Source organism: Protopterus annectens, chromosome 2.part0 (genome assembly GCF_019279795.1).
Source record: "Protopterus annectens isolate FY-2018-M chromosome 2.part0, PAN1.0, whole genome shotgun sequence".
Classification (NCBI taxonomy): Eukaryota; Metazoa; Chordata; order Ceratodontiformes; family Protopteridae; genus Protopterus; species Protopterus annectens.
The window spans coordinates 1,795,363,162-1,795,383,794 of record NC_056728.1 but is presented as its reverse complement, the minus strand read 5'-3'; the positions used below and the strand labels follow the sequence as shown (position 1 = coordinate 1,795,383,794).

The following is a 20,633-nucleotide window of genomic DNA, read 5'->3' as shown; positions in this document are numbered from 1 at the left end:
ATATATATATATATATATATATATATATATACACATATATATATATACATATATATACACATATATATATATATATATATATATATACATACATATACACACACACACAATAAAAAAGTATTTGCCCCCTTCCTGATTTCTTATTTTTTTGCATGTTTGTCACACTTAAATGTCTCAGATCAAACAATTTTAAATATTAGACAAAGATAACCCAAGCAAACACAAAATGCAGTTTTTAAGTGATGATTTTATGTATTAAGGGAAAAAAAACTATCCAAACCTACATGGCCCTGTGTGAAAAAGTAATTGCACCCCTTGTTAAATCATGAAGTAACTGTGGTTAATCATATTTTTGGGAAAGCTGAGTTTAATTTCACTAGCCACACCCAGGCCTGATTACTGCCAGACCTGATGAATCAACAGATCACTTAAATAGAACCTGTCAGACAAAGTGAAGTAAGCCAAAAGATCCCAAAAAGGAAAACATCATGCTGCGATCTAAAGAATTTCTGGAACACATGAAAACAAAGTAATCGACGTCTATCAGTCTGGAAAAGGTTACAAAGCCATTTCTGAAGCTTTGGGACTCCAGCGAACCATGGTGAGAGCCATTATCCACAAATGGAGAAAAAAATGGAACAGTGGTGAACCTTCCCAGGAGTGGCTGGCCTACAAAAATTGCCCCAAGAGCGCAGAGACGACTCATCCAAGAGGTCACAAAAGAACCCAGAACAACATCTAAAGAACTGCAGGCCTCACTTGCCTCAAAATTAAGGTCAGTGTTCATGACTCAACCATAAGAAAGAGACCGGGCAAAAATGACATGCATGGCAGAGTTCCAAGGCAAAAACCACTGCTGACCAAAAAGAACAAAGTCTCGTCACACTTTTGCCAAAAAACATCTTGATGATCCCCAAGACTTTTGGGAAATATTCTGTGGACTGATGAAACAAAAGTTGAACTTTTTGGGAGGTGTGCTCCGTTACATTTGGCGTAAAAGTAACACAGCATTTCAGAAAAAGATCATCATGCCAACAGTCAAACATGGTGGTGATAGTGTGATGGTCAGGGGCTGCTTTGCTGCTTCTGGACCTGGACGACGTGCTGTGATTGATGGAACCATGAATTCTGCTCTCTACCAAAAAATCCTGCAGGAGAATTCCGGCCATCAGTTCGTGACCTCAAGCTGAAGCACACTTGGGTTCTGCAACAGGACAATAATCCAAAACAAACCAGCAAGTCCACCTCTGGATGGCTTAAAAAAACAAAATTAAGGTTTTGGAGTGGCCTAGTCAAAGTCCAGACTTGAATCCAATCGAGATGCTGTGGCATGACCTTAAAAAGGTGGTTCATGCTCGGAAACCCTCCAATATGGCTGAATTAAAAATTCTGCAAAGAAAAGTGGGCCAAAATTCCACAACACAATGTGAAAGACTCATTGCCAGTTATCGTAAACGCTTGATTGCAGTTGTTGCTGCTTAGGGTGGCACAACCAGTTATTAGGTTTAGGTGACAATTACTTTTTCACTTAGGGCCATGTAGGTTTGGATAGTTTTTTCCTTAATAAAATCATCACTTAAAAGCTGCATTTTGTTTACTTGGGTTATCGTTGTCTAATATTTATATTTGTTTGATGCTCTGAAACATTTAAGTGCGACAAACATGCAAAAAAATAAGAAATTAGAAAGGGGGCAAATACTTTTTCTTTGCACTGTATATATATATATATATATATATATATATATATATATATATATATATATATCTATATACACACATACACACGTGTGTGTGTGTATATATATATATATATATATATATATATATATATATATATATATATATATATATATATATATATATATATATACACACACACACACATGCACCTTTTTTTTTTTTTACACAGAGGTGGACATCAAAATGATGAGAAATGCAACAAATTGTAGTTCTTTCTTGCACTTGCAAACTAATTTTTTCCCAATACCACCTGTTTTGGCTGACAGCAAGCAACTTGGAAGTGTAGGCAATTAATCATGAGAAGTCTGAGCAGTGTGTCCTTAGTGAAATTTGTGAAGTACAATGTAATTAACTTTTAAAGGGATATTGGAAACCAGTTCAGTGAAACAGTATGCTCTGAGTGAAATCTGTGAGGTAATTTGTCAACAGCGCCTTATCTACAGAAACGGATTTATCAATTTGCTTTTGGCACCACCTCTTTCATTTAATTCCACTTCCTAACAATATCCCAGTCAATGTCAGCATTTTTCATCGTTACTGAGAACAATTTACAGCCTTGCCATCAACCTCCTCCCACAAGCAGGCCTTCACGTCTGCAACGGCAGCCTTCCTAGTCTACCCGTTAAGCCAAATCATACCCTCTTCGCTAGCTTTCTATAGAAGAAATCTTTTTAACTCCAAAATTTCTGACCCTCTAGTTTCCGCCCCGAGTCCTAAGGTTGTATCCATGAGAAGTACCAACCACATCTGGCCACAGCTCCATGGAACTGTCTATTAACTACGGAGGTCTTAAGCAACATGTGTTCAGACTCTACATCCCTGAATTCTCATAGGTGTATGAGAGAAGCTCTTCTGAATGCAAAAGCTACTAAACTCATCCTGATCAGAGACATCTACTAGGCATTTCAAGAATACCCTCACTATATGCTTATGCTTCCCAGGTCTTCCCATCTGGTGTCAAGCTGGGGCAGCTCTCTTAATCACAATGTCCACAGCATAAGGCCTAAGGTTCCAAACAAAGTTATCAGTGAGCTTAGTCCCAATCAACTGTGATACAAAGTCCACTTATAAGCAGTTGTGTTTCAGCATTTCTTTTATTCACTTGTTACTCATGTAAGCCATCAAGCACAAGTCTCTATGGAGGGGTGAATCAGAGCACTATCTGGTTAAGTGACTTACACAAAATCAGACAACAGCCAAATGAAGGGGACACAGAATAAAACCTTGGACTACATTATGAAGTTTGGTAGCATCTCAAAGCTTCAATCCTCTGTGTTAAACTGCAAGACAATATTGATAAGCCATTACACAGAAGTGCCACTAACAATTCACCACTTGGCTTCATATTAGACATGCTGTGCCTCACAATTACATTTGTTGAGCGTCTCTACCATTCCCCATGTGAGCACTTAAGTCTGTCAATGGAATTTAAGTCAGTGGATGGTAGCCTGTCAGGTACTGCAACCATTTCCAACAAAATGGAAACTCAGAATAATTGTTAGGCACATATGTTGAAATATGAGACATCTGTAACTACTACATATAAATATACCAAAAAATGTGAAGTTCCACGGACTCCTTGCTCCAGCAATAAGCTTGCCAAACGAATTGGGTCTAGACCCAATTCGTTTGGCAAGCTTATTGCTGGAGCAAGGAGTCCGTGGAACTTCGCATTTTACTGGTTTTAATATTGCGTTCTGATACCAAAAAATGCCACAAAATATATTTCATTTATTTTCAACATAACAAAAGAACAATAATTTTTTGTGAAACCAAGCAAACAAAAGTCACTTAAGATTAGAATCATAAAATAAAACAACTAATAAGAAGCTAAATACTTTTCCAATAACTATTTATATGTTACACAATTTCTAAACAGAATCGAAACAGTAAATTTAGCAACAACTATTTCCCCAAAGGTTAAATGTGTAGCACGTATTTTGTAACAATAAAAATCAAAGAAAATATTTAAGAGCAACTAGTATGGGTGAATGGAGACAGATTTACTTAGACCCGTGACAGGTAATAATAAAAAGAATAAGAATACAACTTAAATTTAAGTTTACTTTCAGAAGACTATGCATGAGTTTATAAAATAAGTAATGATGCATCATTTTTATCAGAATCTGTAACATAAAGGCAGAATTAAACAAGAAAGGTGTCTTTCTTAACACAGAAGAAATGAATGAGGTGTTACGAAGAAAGGTATAATGTAGAATACTTATTAATATATATATATATATATATATATATATATATATATATATACACATTTACACTTAAAGAAATCCCAATCCCTCCGAGCTACATGCTCTAAGGTCCTAAACCTTGTCACCACAATAAACGGAACATGCCGGAGGGATAGATTCCTGTCCCAGAGACTTCCCATACTCTGGAATAAACTACCTATCTATATCAAATAAAGCTCCTCATTAGCACTCTTCAAGAAAAATCTTGATTGGATGGGAAATAGGAAATTCACCCCAGGGATCACCTCTGTGGCTCTGCTCGACAGTGGCACAGGAAAATAATTTTCTTGGGTGGCAAAAGCCAGGGTACCTTTTTGGCTGGGCTTGTATAGGCCCCAGGGCCGATAGCCTAGTACGTACCTATGGACGTACCTATGGACCTATATACATATATATATATATATATATATATATATATATCAAAAGTAAGGAGCATCTTATTTAAAGTAAGACGTCTATAACAAAATAGCTTAGTTAATTCAGTGAGTCACACAACATGCAAAAAAGTAAACATCTATAAGTGCTGCACTGGGAGAAAGCTTCAAAAAAGAAGGAAACATATCAAACTATTTCTGTGTATTCAGTATCAAGCTGTGAGGTTTCAACCAAAGTTGGCTGACATTAAAACTTTGTTGGAGCTGAAAGACACAAACCTCTAGATAAATATGGCTAGTGTATTGTACAATATCTTCAAAATAAGTAATGATAAATGATGTACAGCAGTTAACAAATTCATCACAACCAAAAAACAGTTTGTGATTAAAGGTGAGGAACAGTAACTCTTGTACATGGGTAATAAACTCTTTAGGACAAAAAAACAAATACAATGCAGACTTGTCTTTATTGTATTATGGTTTTCATCTGATTAAAATCATTGATCTTGCAAGTAAATGTCAACAAGGATCATATGTATGTTTCATTAGTAATGACAACACAAAAAAACATTTAATTTACTGCAATTTGCAGTTTATGATTTACTTTCCTCCAAACTTTAAAAGAAAAAAAAAACTCTTACGGAATTTTCTTTATTAACTCACAGAATCCATGTATTCTTACCTTTCTAGTTTCATAGAGTGATACGCCAATGGATATTGCTGAAATCACAAAAATGCAGACAGCGTAGTAATAATACCGGTCATACATCCACAGAATTATACTGAAGATCTGGAAAATGTAGAAGGGGTTCAGCACCTAAGAGAAACAGAGGGAAGTAAACGTTAATGTTAGAAATATTCAGTTTCACCAAAAGGCCAGCCATGGTCTTACTGAAAAGTGTCATACGTATAAGAGTTTCTATTAAGTTATTTTACAGCATTATGCCCCACACTGATAGAGCAAGTCACTGTATGCTCAGGTATGTAAAATGTCTGAGCTGAGGGAAACTGCTCTTATCAGACCTAACAGAAATGCCTCTAGTTAAAGACTTTCAGGACAGGGACAGATCACACTCCTATACCTAAAGGATTCTTGAAATTAATACTTTATGCACTTCTGTCTTATTGAGAGACTGAACAGAACTAGAGGAGGATGATGGTAATATCCCCCCCCCGGTACTATGTTTCCTTTTACATGACAAACTTGACTAAGTAGTTTTTAAGTAACACCCTAAATTTGCTGACAGTAATTCACCCCCAACGCCTACCTACTAAAAGTAACATTTGTAGTGCAAAGACCCCATTTTCTACTTGCCTATTAAGGCCAAGACCCTGCTTAGTGTTTTAAACAGCATGACAATGTTCTCAAAAAGGATAGCAATCTCTAAACAAAAGCAGGACAACAGAAGCAAATGAGCTTTAGTGAAGGTTTTACATCTCAAGGTTCTAATGACCATGTCTCCCAGAAGTCATTCCTTCACAGCTAGAAAGAAAGGCAAAACACTGAGCCAGCCACAATTACCAACTTAAAAATTCCAATAACAGGCAAAGTACAGAGAATAGATGATAAAGGACACTGCTTTCTGTAGTTAATGAGACTGTACAGGTAGGAAATCTGGGTTATTTCCTTGTATTAATGCATGGGAAATCCTCTGGAGGGCTAGGATTTATATAAATTACATGTTGAGAGCAAATTTCTATATTTGCCCAACCTCCTTCAACACAGAGGGACACTAGTGGTGATGGCACTGAGACGCTAACTTATTTTAATAAATATGCACTGTGACAGAAATGAGAGAACATCTGTACTAAAGTCTGGGGAAGAGATTCTTCCTGGAAATTTATAACAAACCTTTATCACAGAAAGTAAATAAAAAGCTAAATTACATAGCAGAGGCATAGCATTACATGAAAATGAAAAATGCAGCATATAGCACTGTAGGACCAACCCAGTTACAAGCAAAAATGACAGATGTTCTGATGTTATTACAAACAGGGGGGGGGGTGCAGATGCTGAAAACTTAACACAGCATGGTAGGATTGAGCTGAAATATTTATTAAGTTCCAGCCATACACAAACATTTTTACAACATAAAATATAACTCTCAGCACAATGTTGCCATGTGCAATCAAGGTACAGGAAGGCACATTTGGTTCGCCCTGAATTCAGTGTGAAATGATGAAAATGCTACTCTGTAGACCCTGTTGGTGAATATAGCTCAATGTAGATCAGAAACACTGTTGATAGGACTAAAAGCAGTATGAATTATCATCCACACTAGATTATGTGCACACATTGTAAATGCAAAGTTGTCAATGGTCCTAACTGTGAAACTGCAGTTTAAATAAGGGTAAATTCTCTTTTCTCAAAACTGAGGTGATCTCAGAACTGATTACATTAAATAAGGGTATGCAGAAGGCAAAGGTCCAGCATAAGAATTTGTGCATGTGTGTGTTGGGTGGTATATTTTACAAAAATGAGTTTTAATTCTGCTTTTATTTTTTTTTTTGATTTAGCTACAATCCATGCTGTTTTTATCTATGAAGCAAAAATACATGGGTCCAATTTTCACATAAAAAAAGCAAAGATGCTCCAATGTTAGTGCTGTTTTATCAATTCTTAAAAGGGGAAAGTGAACTAATTTTTACAGATCATTCCAAGCAACAACACACACTACAAAGGCAAATAAAAATACATGAAAGATTTAGAATTCCCATTGAACCAGCATGTCTGAGGTGGGGGAAAATGAAAAATCCAAATAACTACAGAGAAACAGACAGAATGTGCCAAGTCCACAAAGTCACTGATCAGACATTGGAGTCAAATGACTGACCCTGGAATTCTAAGGCAGGAATTCTAATAGAAGCATCATGTCACTAACAATAACAAATTTAACTCATGCAGCAACTGCTGTTTCCTACCATACCCAAGCAGTCCCCTTTACTAGTGCAATGAAAATGCCCAGTCCTCAATGAAGCACAGTGACACCTGGGATGTGTCTAATCAGTCACTGTTAAGACCTTGATATAAAGAAAACCAGCCCTTACAAACCACAACTGTGAATCACTGGCATTCCTTTCCATCCGTGTATCAAGTGTAACTTCCCACCACATGCCTTTTTTTAAAATGATGCTGGTGACCTCAACAGTGCAACAGTTCATCAGTGTCAAGCCCCCAGGAGAAAGCAATCCTTTACAAAACGGAAGCAAGACTTTAGAGAAAAGAAGTGTAATCTAAGGGAGGGTACTACCAGGTGTCAATGGTCATAAGACTTAGTGACCTTCTTTCCAAGATGGCTGCACACTGATCAACAGCTTAACTTCAGCTCTCCCCTAGTGTGAAAAACAAATTGAAAGATAAGTGCCAGGAACTCTGATACTTTTAATTAATTCATTTACCGGTGGTAAGTACACTGCCTGGATGCCAGCAAAGAAGAAAGAGCCTGAAAGAAAATCAGCTAGAAAAGGTGATGAGAAAGCAGTATCTTGGAAGAATCCTGCAGCTGTTCAACAAAAAGCACTTCAAACTCTAGCTTTGATGCAAGACGTGGCTTCCAGTAATCTAGAAAGAAAAATTAGTCAAATGTGCTCAAAGACGATTAAAATAAATGAAACAATGAAAGTATATCAACTCAAATTATAAAAGGCTGGAAAAAATGGAAGAAAAGAAGCTTTAAAAAGACATTCAAACGAAACAATAAAATTGCAAAAATCAGACAAAATGAAGAGGAGAAGATAAGAATGCTCAAGGACAGATGTTTCAAAACTAGCAGAATTAGACAACAGAGCTCACAGGGAAAATTGATATGTTTTCCTATATCAGAAAAACTGGAAGGAACAGACAGCATTAATTTTATGAAGGGCACAGATAAACAACTGGACAGGTATTCCACAGCAGGATTAGTTAAGTCAAAGTGTGTATGCTCCAAATCTGGCCATGAAAAAGCAGCCAAAACCTGTATTAGTAATGATGCAATTCTACCAGTAGAAATAGTTGCTCCTGACAAGACTGAGGCAGAAAGGCAAACTATTAAAGTTGGAGATAGTAGAGTGTTTGTGGAAAATGACTATTCACTGTGCACCAGACAGAAGAGAAGCAAGTTTATTCCGACAATCAGGGAATGTAGAGAGGCAGAGGTGGTATTCCAGCTACTGTATCCAGCTGTCTTCAGCATATTTGTTCATGGATGATCAAAGTAATTTTTTGATTCAAAACAGGCTATGGAGGAAATACAAATGTTTGTCCAACAAAAAATGAGCCATCAAACAGAAGGGGACTCTGCTTCTCACTCTTCTGACAATAAATCTAGAACAGACTTTGCCAGCGAAACCTTTTCCAATGTTCCAAAGGAAAATGCTTGAAGCACAAAAAAAGCACAGGAACTGACTAGAAGAATCGGAAGTACCATGGAATTGAGCCAGAGTCTGGAGGTCTGAGAAGGAGAGAAATAGCAAGAAGACCAGAAACACACAAATGAGTGAAGTGTGAGACTACAATCAAATGCACTTGTGAAATATGGTGGTACAAGAAAAAGTGCAAAGAATGAAATTTTGTTGAATTTTTTTAAACTTGTGAGGGACATGTCATTAATGTTTGAAAGAACACTAAGGTGAAAAGAAGGAAAAAGATAACCAAGTAAAATAGTTTCTGCTGTTAAACATATTTCTATCACGAAAAAAGTATTTTCAGATACTGTATGCTGTATCTGATAAAGATACTAAAGTAAACAGATGCCGTTTTTCTTTAACTCCTCTTTTTATATTAAGAAATGTAGACAATACAAAGTAAAAAGAGGGGAAAAAAAAGACCGTCAAAAGCAAGATTAAGTTAACAGGCTAGAATCTTAGTTTGTTGAAACAAGGGACAGGACATAAAAGTACATAGATCATAACAATTGTAGAGCTGATATGTTTTTCTCTTACTTTTTCATAGGTGAATGTCTGCAGTAAGACCCTTGGCTTAATCTAATAATAAGAAGTTATGTACCTACCATAACGTTCCATGTTAGTTGTCTTCTTCTCGCCTTCTTTTTTGCTGGTTGGGTTCGGTGCCGATCCTCGGCTCCGACTCGGCCATCTTCAAAAGCTCAAGAGCTGCTTACTGTCTCGAGGCCCCCCTACATCCCATGATGCCTGGCGCTAGATACCCAGATCTCGTTTGGTAAGTCTAACTGCAGACAATAATAATAATAATAATAATAATAATAATAATACAGGAATCCTGTCCTAGAATGCATAAATCCTACTGGATAGGCTACTAGTCAGAAGAAATAGCCAGAGAAGACTCAGCCAGTGAGAAAAACAAAAGGAACTCTTCTTGGTCTACTAGGATAGGGGGATGGAGGGTGGGACACAAGAAAGAAGGCGAGAAGAAGACTAACATGGAACGTTATGGTAGGTACATAACTTCTTAATGTTAAGTTGTCTATCTCGCCTTCATTCTTGCTGGTTGGGACAGTGTCCCTAGCACCTCAATCCTGGGTGGCTCATCGGAACAAACTCTTCAGAACAGTGGAACCAAAATCAGCTCTGCTCCTGGAGGTCACGTCCAGTTTATAATGTGAAATAAAGGTATGAGGATTGGCCCATGTAGCTGCTGCACAAATATTTCCATTGGCAATCTTGCCTGAAAAGCCACTGAAGTAGCTAGAGCTCTAGTGGAGTGACCTTTTAGTTTAGCAGGAAGCTCTTTATTCCTTAGCTGATATATAAATGTAATAGAGGTCAACCACCTTGATAAGGTTACTTTTGACACAGGTAGACCTTGTTTACCCTTAGCGTAGGACAGGAACAGCTGGTCTGATTTTCTGATTTGCTTAGTTCTATGCAAGTAAAAACGTAACTCTCTATGAACATTCAACTGATGAAATTTGTATTCCGCCTTGCTGGAATAATTTGGAAAAAACACAGACAGGTCAATAGACTGATTCAAATTATTGTCAGAAGAAACCTTTGGAAGGAAGGAAGGATTAGTCTTGAGGGAAACTCTGTCATTGTGGAAAACTAGATAAGGAGGGCGAACACAAAGAGCGTGAAGTTCAGAAACTCTTCTGGCTGAAGTAATTGCAACCAGAAGAAGGGTTTTCCAAGAAAGAAACTTCAAAGACCAAGAAGCTGCAGGTTCAAAAGGGGGCAGTATCAGGGAAGCTAAAATCAAGTTTAGAACCCACGGAGGCGGAGGATCTCTCACTGGGGGCCTGAGTAAAGTAGTTCCTTTGAGAAAAGTTTTACAAAGCTTATGGGACATAATACTAGTATCTGATAGACCTATATGAAAGTTTGAAATTGCAGCTAGCTGAACTCTAATCGTGGCAGAAGATCCAGCATGAAAACGTTCCGCTAAAAAATCCAAAATATGGTGCACAGGGCCTGAAAAGGGATCTATATTTCTAGACTCTGCCTAGAAAGAGAAACATTTCCACTTACTAGCGTAAGTCTTTCTAGTGGTAGACTTATGCGATAAGATGATTTCACGCACCGAGTGGGAGATGTTTGGAAGCCTGGCTAAGGTCGGAAGTGGAGCAACCAAGCAGTGAGCTGGAGTGATTGAAGGGATTGGTGCAGCCTGCCCGATTGATGGATCAAGAGGTCTGGAACTGGGTCCAGGGCTGCTCCAGAAGGTGATGATGCAGGAACGGGAACCAAATTTGTCGAGGCCAGTAAGGGACAATGAGGATCATCTTGCATCCCAATGCGGTAGCTTTGTGTATTAGTTTGGAAATCAGGGGAAACGGAGGGAATGCATAAAGAAGTCCCTAAGGCCAATCATGAACTAGAGCATCTCTGGGGAGTGTCCGGGAAGAGGGAGGAGAGAGAAGAAATTGTTGCACTTGCTGTTGAAGGGGGTGGCAAAAAGGTCGCAGCAAGGCTGACCCCATTTGCAGAAGATTTGGTCCGCCACTGTCTGACTGAGAGACCACTCGTAAGGGTTGAGAATTGCTCTGCTCAGCCTGTCCGCTATAATGTTGGACTTCCCAGGGATGTGCGCTGCTATCAGAAACCGTTGGGAAGAGATCGCCCACTGCCAGAGTCTGAGTGCTTCTCGACATAGGGGGTAGGACCTGGTTCTGCCCTGCTTGTTGATGTACCACACTACCGACATATTGTCTGTTTGAATTGCAATGGTCCTGGTGGGAAGAGAGTTGTGAAGAGCTTGCAACGCCAAAACCACGGCCCTCATCTCCAAGACATTGATATGCAGATGGTACTCGTGAGGCTGCCTGGTGCCTTGGACTGTTCTGCCCTGAAAATGCCCCCCCCCCACCCGATCAGGGAGGCATCCGTGGTCACAGTAGCCACTGGAGGAGGAAGAGCAAATGGTCTGCCCTGGGGTACTGATGGGGAAACCATCCACCAAACAAGTTGATTTTTGCATGTCTGTGTGATCATTATCTTGTGAGACATTGGAAGTTGCTGGAAAGACCATTGGGTGAACAGCATCCACTGAAGAATCCTCATATGAAAACGAGCGAGGGAGACTAGTACGATAGCCGCTGCCATGAGACCCAAGGTCTTTAGGACGAATCTGGCCTGAATTTTTTTGCATCCTAATAAGACCTGCACATGTCGGCGAATGTCTAGCACTCTGTCTAATGGAAGTCTCGCTGACATGTCCTTTGTATTTAAGTTTGCGCCTATAAAGGTAATAGATTGACAAGGTGACAATGCAGACCTTTCGAAATTTATTGTGATGCCTAGTTTGGAGCAAGTTTGGATGGTGTAGTCTCTGGCTCGCAGCAGGTGATGCCTGGTGGCTGCAGTAAGGAGCCAGTCATCTAAATATGGAAACACCTGGAATCCTTGCCGTCTCAGGTGAGCGGTAACTACTGCCAAACATTTGAACACCCTGGGGGGGCTGTGGTGAGACCAAAGGGCAGAGCTCTGAACTGATAATGACTGGCTCCCAAGCAGGAAGCGGAGGAATCTTCTGGAGCGTCTGTCCATTTTGATATGGTAGTACACGTCCTGATGATCTATGGAGCACATCCAAATGTCCTGACCCAGAAAGGGCAAAATGGACTGTAGCGTGACCATCCGGAACTTAGTTCTTTGAACAGACCTGTTTAGTCTGCTGAGATCCAGAATGGGTCTCCAAGTCCCCTGTCTTTTTTGGTACCAAAAAGAACCTTGAGTAAGTTTCGGATCCTTGATGGTCTGCTGGGACTGGCTGGATGGCTCTTTTTCTTAGAAGTTTTGATATTTCTTGAACTGCCTGATCCCTTAGATTGGGTGGAACATCTGGAAGGGATTTGTTGGGAATGTAGGGAGTGTGAAAGAAGGGGATTTTGTAGCCTTCGGATATGACAGACAGTACCCATGTGTCTTGTGTTATACTTTGCCAGGCTTTTGGGTACAGCGATAATCTTCCCCTGACTGCCTCCGAAGGTGGACAACCGGGCAGCACCTCAGGGATGCTGGAAGGGCTCGTCAGAGAAAGATTCTCTTTGGACCTGATTTTGTGGACCCCCTCTGCCCCGAGGGCGGCGTCTATTATTGTTCCCTCCTCTGCCCCTGGAGAGAAACTCTCCACGTGTGTCAGGCACGGCTCCCTGGGGATTCTGGAACCACATCTTCCCACTCTTTTGACATTTGGGATACGGCCTTGAAGGAGTGGAAAAACGGATTCCCACAGCAGAGAGAGTCTTGCCTTCCTGCTCACACCTGGTAAGGGTATCCTTCACCTGTGGTCCAAAAAGAGCAGAACCATCAAAGGGGGTGTTGGTGAAAGACGCCCTGAAGGGTTCCGCAAAATTACATAACCGCATCCAAGCATGCCTCCTCAAGGCCACGCCTGTGCCTGCGGCCCTACTCGCACCATCGGCTGCATAAGAGATGAGCCGCATGGAGGTGTTTACTACCGAATTAAGAGTCGCCAGCTGGGAGGCAACCTTAGACTGGACCCCCGCAGCTGATGGATCTTGAAGGGCATCTCCTAGCTCTTTAAGGAGATCCCTTTGAAGACGTGTAAAGTGGCACAAGTAGTTCAGCGATTTCATGGAGAAGGTCGCTGAGGAAAACATCCACTTCCCATATCTGTCCATCGTCCTAGATTCCTTACTAGGGGGATGGACAGACTAGGAAGCTTCAGCCAACTCCTTTTTTGTGGCCGCTGCTACCACCATGGCATCAACGGGAACACCCTTTGTCAGAAATTGCTTGTCCTGTGGTGCAGTAATAAACTTTGTGGGTCTTCGGGGGGTTGGTTCCACTGTGTCTGGGGCTGACCATGCCTTCCGAGCCACCACAGCCATCAGTGGATCGAAAGGCAGAGACACCCAGGAGGTGGAGGGTCGGGAACCAAATGCATCCAGGAATACTGACTCATCCTCGGAAGGGTTAAGGGTAGTCCAGTTCCTCCTCTGCCTAAGTATCTCAAGGAAGTCTGAGAACGAGACATCCTCAGAGGGCAATCTCAGGGACCCTTCCGAATCCTCTAAGTCGGTATCTGAAGTGACAGACTCAGGGGAGTCAACATGCTTCCTCTTGCATTTCCTCTTCTGAGGGGGCTCCTCTGAATGATCAGGGGAGGCCTCGGAAGAGGAAGATACACCCAATGGGGTGCCCTGGAGCGCTTGTTCCCCATGCTTGGCGTGTGGAGGAGGGGCAGAGACAGACGCAGGCACCATGGGGGGAGGAGCCGATGAGGCTGATCGTGGGGCTGATTCAGAGGCCAGCACACTCTTCATGACCTCGAAGGTGCCCCTTCCCGATGGCGGAGAAGACCCCGGCTCCGAAGAGACCGGAATCCTTCCCGGCACCGAGAGAGATGGCTTTGAAGCCGATGTAGGAGCCAAACTCACCTGCGCCGAAGCTCCAAGAGGGAGAACGGGGTCGGACAAGGGTCCGATGCCACTCGCCCCCTCGGAGCCAACGAGGGTGTCCCGACGCCCAGATTCCTCCAAGGACAGCACCATGGAGGCGATCGGAGCCGACGATGGAACCAAAAGGGTAGGTATCGGAACAGACGGTTCCACGATACGAGCCACAGCAAGCTCCGGCTCTGAACTCAAGGGATGAGTTGAAGGAGGAACTACTGCAGCGACAGGAGGAGCTGAACACTTATGAGGGGGGCTGGACAACATTTTATCCAGGGCCTGCTATTTTAGAAGCCTGTTCACCACTCTCTCCAAATCATGATCAGATAGTCTAGAAGACAGAGAAGAGTGGGATCAGTGACTTCACTCCGACTGTAACAAAGGCGACCCTGGAGCCGAGCGTATCGACTCTAGGGATGGAGATCTAGAGCATTTTCGGCTCCCTGACGGTTCCGACACCAGAGTCGGGGCCGACTGGGATACAGGTACTTCGGTTCCGGCTGGATCCGAAGTTGAAGCAGACGCCACACCCAACAACGGCTCCGAACTGGGAGCAGGCGGCTTCGTTGGCTTAGTGGGTTTCACTGGCTGGGCCTTAGCTGATGACCCTTAAGGGCTGAGCAAACCCCTAAGGATTAGCTTATTCCTACACTCCTGCAGGACTCTTGGACTAAAGGTGTGACACACCAAACAAGACTCCTGCAGGTGTAGGGCGCCCAAACAGTAGACACAAGAAGCGTGACCATCTGTCAGAGATGACATCTGACAGCATGAGTCACACTTCTTGAATCCAGATACTTTCATATCTTTAGACATTCCTGTGAAAAGGAAAATCACAGAGAAAAAACAAGAGAAGGGAAGTAGGTAACCAGTAAAAAACACACTCACTCAACACAAGTTACCACACCCTAACAGCACACACACTATATATCTAAGAAATAGTAACTAAAGTTATTGATATATAACAATTCCTAAGAAAACTACTATATTAAAGAACAAGGATTAGCCTCTAGCTAAAAATGGCTACCTTGAAGAAACAAAGGGGGGGGCTCTCTAACAAAAAACGAGTTTCTAAGGAAAAGGAGACTAAACTATAAATAGCTAACTAGACCAGTAGAACTACTATAACTATGACTACAACTACTATAATTATAATACAACAAATGTTTATCAAAGCTAACAATAAAATAGAAAAATATGACCTGAGCCAAAAAAAGCAACCTCGCAGCAGAAGCAACAAACGAGATCTGGGTATCTAGTGACAGGCATCATGGGATATAGGGGGCCTCGAGCCAGTAAGCAGCTCTCGAACTTTTGAAGATGGCCGAGTCGGAGCAGAGGATCGGCTCTGAACCCAACCAGCAAGAATGAAGGCGAGATAGACAACTTAACATCCATTTTTAAATGGAAACAAGTGAATAAGTGAACACTGATGTAAAGAAAGGCTGTCCTTTAGAAATAAATGTTCAGCATGTTATTAGGTGCCTGCAGCGAGATCTACATTTATGTTGACAAGCTGATTACAGGGCAATAAAAAGCCAGAACATTGGTTTTCTTAAGGCTAACAGATGATGTTTTCTGAAAGCACGCAATTTTTTTTCCACATCTGGAAGGAGAATAAAGATGTAAGTAAAAGCACAGGTAGTAACACGCATCTTAGAATGGATAACCTTAAATTTACATTAGATAGTACCCTTGTCTGTAGTTGCCTATTTAGGACAATTATTCTTACGTGGAAGGTTAAACTTCATTATATTAAGATGTACATAGTTTTGTGTGTTTGTATTAAGTTATAGGTTATGGGGATGTTTTGGGGGGGGGGGTTTGTTTGAGGGTTTTCATTAAAACAAAAAAGTCTTCTAAAAATGTGAGACAGGGTTCAAATGGAAAGGACAAGAAACACAACATATTTAAACGATCAACCTGACAGATATTAGTGGGTGCATGTATCACAAAAGATGGAAACAGCTAAAAAATCTGTTGTATACAATAGGTAGGAATAATAACTTATCATAACGACACTTTCCATATGATCATGGAATGTGAATAGTCCCACAGGTACAGACAAAAAGGGAACAGCACCAAATTATGTTAAAAAATGTAGAATGCAAATAGTAATGCTACATGTGACACATTTGGAAAGAAATGAGCATGTGAATTTGATAAAGAAAGGATTTCAGGATGGATAGGACAAAGGAAAGTACTTATATTAACTGCTAGGGAAGCTCCAATGCTGACAGAAGAGGGGGAAAAAGATAATAATTTTAGATCTGTGGCATTAAAGATTATGCTGCCATATACTTATACTTCACCTAAAACTGTTATTATGGAGCTTAATAAAATATTGGGGGAATAATCAGAATATTACTTGTAGGTGGGGGATGGAATTTGATTTGCTATAGTCAGGATATATCAGGGGATCAAGAAGGGAAAATATAAAAGGGGTAGATTTCTGAAGAAATGTATGAAAATATTTGGAATGGAAGGTGAAAATTTAGTTGTAGGAAACTTACATATTCCCCACAGTACAATAACTGGGCTACACTAGACAAATTATATTTTACAGGAACATGTACATTTAACTGAAAGCTTTGACATACATCCAAAACTATTTCAGGCCATGAACAAATAACCAAGACAGAAACACACAGGGTAATGAAGTAAAAATGAGACACTGGGACTTCCCCACCTACCTGTTAAAGAAAACAAGTTAAGGAATGGGTAGTGGAAATTATTGGAGAACTATTAGGGGAAATAGAAATTTCTTCAGACGTTATAGGCACTGAATGGGATAAAATGGAGAGAGTTTAAAATAAGGTAAAAATAAAAGAAATCAATATGGTTAAGAAGTGATGAGACTTATTTAGTGGGGCTGACAAAGGTTAAAATATTACAGAATAAGGGGAATCTCAGAACAAGAGGCACAATTGCATAGTGCTAAAGATAAAACAACAGAGTAGCCAGATAATATGCATGAGTTCAGAAAGATGGCTGTTAAGCAACTTCTTTTTGATAATTCCATTGCAGGAAATCTTATAGCACAACAATTTGGTCAACAGAAGGTAAAAAGAGTGGCTGCCAAACTCAGGGCGCCTACAATGAAAAATAAACAGAAATCCTGTAGAGGTATTAGAAATATTTCGGAAATTTTATGAAAATTTTTTTATAAAACACAGAAATGTGGAAATCAAGAAAAAGCAAAAATGGAAATGTTTATGAAAGAAAAATATGCCAAGGTTAGAGACAGAAGAGACTTGGTTAACAGTTAAGACAGGAAAAGATGAGAGAAAAAATGTAATGTAAAACCAATCTGCAGGAAAGTATGGTTTTCCTGTGGAAGTTGGGAAGCTAGGAGGGAAGAAAGTGAAAGATCTGGAAGGTTTTAACAGTATTTTAAAAGGAGGGTATCCACCAACATCCTGGAAAAAAAAAAGATGTGGTGGCTGTAATACATAAAGACGGTAAAGACCGATCAGATCCACTTCATATAGGCCCATTTCAATTTTAAACCACGATTATAAAGTGCGTGCATATTGCCGCGGTGGTGCAGCGGTTAGCATTGTTGCCTCACAGCAAGAGGTACTCCGGTTCGATTCTCGGCTAGAGCGCCTTCTGTGTGCAGTCTGCATGTCCACCCCATGGTCGAGTGACATTTAAAGACATGCAGGTAGGTGCGTGCATGAATGGGTGTGCCTTCCTTGAAGGTTGGGCTGGCAACTTGGCACCGTAAAAGTCAACTACCAATCATTAGCGGACCGGAGTTCCGCTGTGGTGACCCCTAATCGGGAAAAGCCAAAAGATGTTACTTTTACTACTACAACGTGCATGTATCTATAATGGCTAAAAAAAATGGAAAAGGTCTTGTCAGAATTGAAAAATATGGATCAGTGTGGTTTTGTGGAGGGAATGCAAACATCTGACTACATTAACAGAACAAGAATGATCTAGAGGGAAGCAGAACATTAAACACCACTGTTGTTGGTGGGTCTTGATGCAGAGAAAGCATTCCTCGGAGTAAACTGTGATTTTTATGAGAAGGGCAATGAAGTACTTGGATGCCCTGATATAATAAGGTTAGTTAGGAGGATATATGAGGGATCAGAGGCAAGTGGGAGGGTTCCTCCTTGCTAAACAGTGTCAGAAGAGAGTTACTCAGCCAGGGGTGTCCACTTTCCCCTTTATTTGCATTATATTTAGAATCACTGGCAAAGAAAACAAGGGACTCAGAAATGCAAGAATATAATTGGTATGGTAATCAAGAAAAGTTGGCTTTGTTTGCAGATGATATTTTACTCCTGATAAAACCGGAAAGGACATCTCGGTGTTCTGGAACGTTCTAAGTCAGTTTCAAGTTTTTTTCTGGACATAAAATTAATGAAGATAAAAGAAATACTATAGGTGTACACTATGTACTCAAACATGAATTGGTTCAGCAATGGGGAAATTATAAAATGAAGTGTTCAGGAGTATAGGTTAAAAAGGATTCTGTTACAGCAGCTAAGGCTATGTGGGAAGAGACTAAACAAAAGGCAATACAAAAACTAAGAAACTGAAAGCTCTTGTCTATGGATAGTGAGATACAAACAAAAATGTTTTATTCCCTTTAGTTTTGTACACCAGTCAGACATGCAGCATATCAACTGCAGGCGAAGTTGTGGTTGGTAATTAATAAAGAGTTGAAGGATTTTATCAGGGGGGAGGGGAAGATGGCAAGAGTCAAGTAGGATAAGCTGATCCTTCCAGCAGAACAAGGGGGTTTAGGATAACCTGATTTCAAAGGATATTTTAGAGGTACACAATTAAGGGTCTTATACATTGGCCAAGCAGAAAGCTACAATTCAAAGTGAAAAGAGGTGGCGAAAAAGCAGCGGAGGAAATTCAAGAAATAAGGACAGAGTGAGATTCTGGATGCAGATCCTTGAGGAGAAAAATAACAGCCATACAGAATATTATATTCATAAAGTAGCATAAAGTATACTAAGAACTAAACCAACACAAGAATGGAGAAAGGAGGTTCTGCTGATATGGATCACTGCAATTATAGTTACAGAGAAAAGGCAAGAGGGGGCCGGAATTTACTGCAGGAAAATGGCAAAGGAACCAAGGTACAGAGAACAAATAGAGTGGGAAAGTTAATACAATGGGAGGAGGCCAAGAAGGCATTTGCTCTGTAGTCTAGAAACTGTCTTCCCTATCAGGGATTGACAGAGTATAGGCAAAGATGAAGTGATTGGGGAATCCCAAGTATAAGACCTGTACAGGTTGAATTTTTAGTTGACTCTAGAACAGCAGCTATTGTTAAAAAAGGGATAATTAGTAGGGCATTTAAAATACTGCATGATAACTATAGGAACCAAACAGATGAGGTTAGAAAAGAATGGGAAGAGAGACTGGATAAGCCATTCACAAAGAAACTATGAGAGGACATATGCTTGGCTTCTTAATACACAAGAGTCTAGAAAAGATAGGATTTTTGCTTGGAAGTATTTGCATACGTATTTTTATACTCCAAGCAGACCGATTTTTTTTCTTCTGGTAGATGTCAAATGTTCGGGATGTGATGAGAAAGAAAGAGGCAACTGGGAACACATGTTTTCTGAGAGTTGGCAGACTTAAAAATTCCCTAGAGAGTATTGTATCAGAAATGCTGAGCGAGCAAATGGATGTAACTACAGAATGAAGAAAAAAGTTATGTATTCACCATAACGTTCCATCTGAGTAGTTATACTTCATTTTCTGCAACCTGTGGGTATTCGGATCCATATCGGATCCGAGCTGACAACATTTTATCATCTGCTCCAAGCTCCTCCCCTTACCCATAATCCCTCACATCTGCTACCTTCCCTCAGATCGAGTTTGCCACTAATCAAACTATTAGCAACTCAATAACACTAACGTAGAACATGTTTGGGGGAAGGAGGGAGTGACAGTTGCAGAAAATGAAGTATAACTACTCAGATGGAACGTTATGGTGAGTACATAACTTCTTTATCTGAAGTAGCCAACTTCATTTATCTGCAACCTGTGGGGCAGAGTCCCCAGCTACCACAACTCCTGGGAGGCCCTCATGGAAGGATATTCCTGAGCACCGCAGAGCCAAAGGATGCTCTCCCTCTAGAGATCAAATCCAACTTATAATGAGAAATAAATGTATGTGACCTTGCCCAGGTCGCTGCTCCACAAATATCAAGAGAAACTCTAGACCAAAAGGCAGCAGAAGTTGCCATAGATCTGGTAGAATGAGCTTTAATAGGACCAGGTGGGGATAGGCCTTTATCCCTATAGACTTGCAGTATACATTGACTGCAAGGTGTTTTGAATTACACTGTGTAATCCATCTAGCTAAGGAGACCTTGGAAATGGCCTTGCCCAGAAAGGGTTTGGAAAAGGACACTAATAATTGGTCAGACTTAGAGAATTGTTTAGTCCTGTGTAAACAGAAACTAAGCTGTCTA

At 40.5% G+C, this 20,633-nt stretch overlaps 1 protein-coding gene across 3 annotated transcripts in view; it reads right to left on the bottom strand.

The window, feature by feature from the left end:
• The window catches only part of ATP13A2 (ATPase cation transporting 13A2), a 2,158,003-nt gene that overhangs the window by 1,100,953 nt on the left and 1,036,417 nt on the right, over positions 1–20,633 (bottom strand). For all 3 annotated transcript variants that reach the window (XM_044061825.1, XM_044061827.1, XM_044061826.1), the window contains exon 9: positions 5,046–5,180. In XM_044061825.1, coding sequence (XP_043917760.1) covers positions 5,046–5,180 — 135 coding nt within the window. The remainder of the gene's footprint in view (positions 1–5,045; positions 5,181–20,633) is intronic.